Source organism: Merops nubicus, unplaced genomic scaffold (assembly GCF_000691845.1).
Source record: "Merops nubicus isolate BGI_N331 unplaced genomic scaffold, ASM69184v1 scaffold29743, whole genome shotgun sequence".
NCBI lineage: Eukaryota > Metazoa > Chordata > Aves > Coraciiformes > Meropidae > Merops > Merops nubicus.
In genome coordinates, this window is record NW_008597345.1 from 4,073 (window position 1) to 6,493 (window position 2,421).

The window sequence follows — 2,421 nt, forward strand, 5'->3', positions numbered from 1 at the left end:
TCGTAGCAAGCCTATTTCAGGGCTCTGACAAACATCAAAGTAAAATTCTTCCTTATATTCAGATGGAACTTCCTGTGTGCACATTTGTGCCCATTGCTCCTTATCCGATCACTGGGCACCACTGAAAAGTCTGGCTCCATCCTCTTGACACCTGCCCTTTAGATATTGATAAGATCCCCTCTCAGTCTTCTCTTTTCCAGGCTAAAAACCCTCAGGATTCTCAGCCTTTCACATGGGTGAGATGCACTAGTCCCCTCATCATCTTTGTAGCCCTCCATTGGATTCTATCCAGTAGTTCCCTGTCTCTCCTGAGCTGAGGAGCCCAGAACTGGACACAGTACTCCAAATATGGTTTCTCTAGGGCAGAGTAGAGGGGGAGGAGAACCTCCCTTGACCTCCTGGTCACAGTCCTCTTAACGAAGCCCAAGATAACCATTTGCCTTCTTGGCCACAAGAGCACAGTACTGACTTATAGTTAAGTTGTTGTCCACCAGGACTCCAGATCCTTCTCCATGGAGCTGCTTTTCAGCAGGTCAACTCCTAACCTGTATGGTTCATGGGGTTATTCCACCCCAGGTGCAGGACTCTACACTTGCTCTTATTGAACTTCATTAAGCTTCTCTCCACCCAGCTCTCCAGCCTGTCCCACTCTCACTGAACAGCAGCAGAGCTTTCTGGCACGTCAGCCACTTTTCCCAGGTTTAAATCATAACAAACTTCTTGAGGCTACCCTCCATCCCTTCATCCAGGTCATTGATGTGTTGAACTCCCTAAATGTGTTCTTTGAGAGGCTAAAACACAAAAATAGCTGTAAACCTGAATCCTAGGAGTCACAAAATACAAAAGATGGCAAAATAGACAAGATCTGTCTTTATTTTGAATTGGTATTCAAAACAGTTCTTCTACAGTACTTAAGTGTCTTTTTAATAGGAATTTCAACAGTGTTTGCAACTTACTGATCCAAATGTGCAGTGTATGCTGTACTTACGTATCTATCAAAAGTCAGAAGTGTTATGTGTTTTCTTTGAGATGGACACATGCAAAACTTCAACTGTGGAATTTCCCATCTTTGGTAACATTTTATTAATAAATTTATTAGGGCTACATATGAAGCCTGTCTTTTGCACCATGTTGCATCCACTTCCATCACACTGGATTTCTTGGTTTCAGCAAACAAAAGCAGTATTTCAGCTATGAGCAAATGAGAGTTATGTTTCAGAGCTATCTATAAATCCTTAACTTTGATACTTCAAATTTAAACTTTTATTTGTTTAAATTCTGAATTTTTCATATTTAGCCTAGCAACATTACTCATAGGATTTTAATGTGTATTGCTGCCCTCTCAGTAAAACATAAGTACAGAGTTTGTTTGACAGCTCACAGGTTTCTTCCATTAAAAAAACAATTAAATAAATAAATGACAGGCATTTTTTAAATGTCTGTTAGCTTTCCCAGTAACTTTGGTGTCTGCCTAAGAGTCATACTCAGTGGGAATTTAAGTTGCTGATGTAAAGATAATGCTTTCTTTGCTTACTGTATTCCAGTTTTAGCCTGAATGGTCTTGCTTTTAGCTCTGAAACTCTTGCACTGACCAGTAAAAATTTATTTCTCCAACATTTTTCAGTAAATCGTTTTGCAAACCATGGGTTCAAATCCTTCGAAATGCTCTACAAAGCAACACAGTGTGATGACAACAATCTCCTAAATAGCTTTACCGATGCCTTCCAGAGCACACTTGGTAAAATGGTAGGTTAGTAAATGCTCGTTCCTTTTACATACTTTTTTTTAAAATGTACCTCACTGTTACTTTTCCTAGCTAACTAACTTCATTCAAGGAAAATACAACATTAACCCATAAATGAAACTTGTGCTTTTTCAGAAGATGACAGGTCTCCTTTAAAAATAGAGATGATTCACTGCCATTTTAATGTAATTAAGTTCAAAGTGGAGTTACATAGGACAGGATTTGTAGAAGTGTCCAAGCAGCTTAGGGACTTGGCACTCACATATTTTTCGTAGGCTTCCAAAAAGAATTTGTGCAGCTTTTAAAACCCCAGTCATGTCCCCTAACCTCACTGTTGGTTTTGGAAGTTGGATGTGATTATGAAATACATGTATTTTATATAGGATATGCATAACATATATCCATATAATATAAATGAATATACATGTATACATATAGATAAATTTCACATTTGGGGTCCAGGTCCAGGCACTTAAATCCACCAGTAGTGATTTAAATAATTTGCTCAGTTTTCTTGAGTTTCTGCATTCTCACTCTTAACAAGAACAGCATGGCACTGAATTTGAAGAGGTAGCATGTCCTTTCTGTGCTGTGACTCTTACTTTCCACTTCAGTATCACAGTCTCCCTTCTTATACCATGAATCTGTCCTGAGCTGAACAGCAGAAGCAGCAGGAA

At 39.0% G+C, this 2,421-nt stretch overlaps 1 protein-coding gene across 1 annotated transcript in view; it reads left to right on the top strand.

Moving 5' to 3' along the window:
- The window catches only part of SVEP1 (sushi, von Willebrand factor type A, EGF and pentraxin domain containing 1), a gene marked incomplete at its 5' end in the record, with an annotated part of 64,921 nt that overhangs the window by 2,975 nt on the left and 59,525 nt on the right, over positions 1–2,421 (top strand). Inside the window, one exon of the mRNA XM_008936679.1 lies at positions 1,625–1,746. Within this exon, the coding sequence (XP_008934927.1) occupies positions 1,625–1,746 (122 nt within the window). The remainder of the gene's footprint in view (positions 1–1,624; positions 1,747–2,421) is intronic.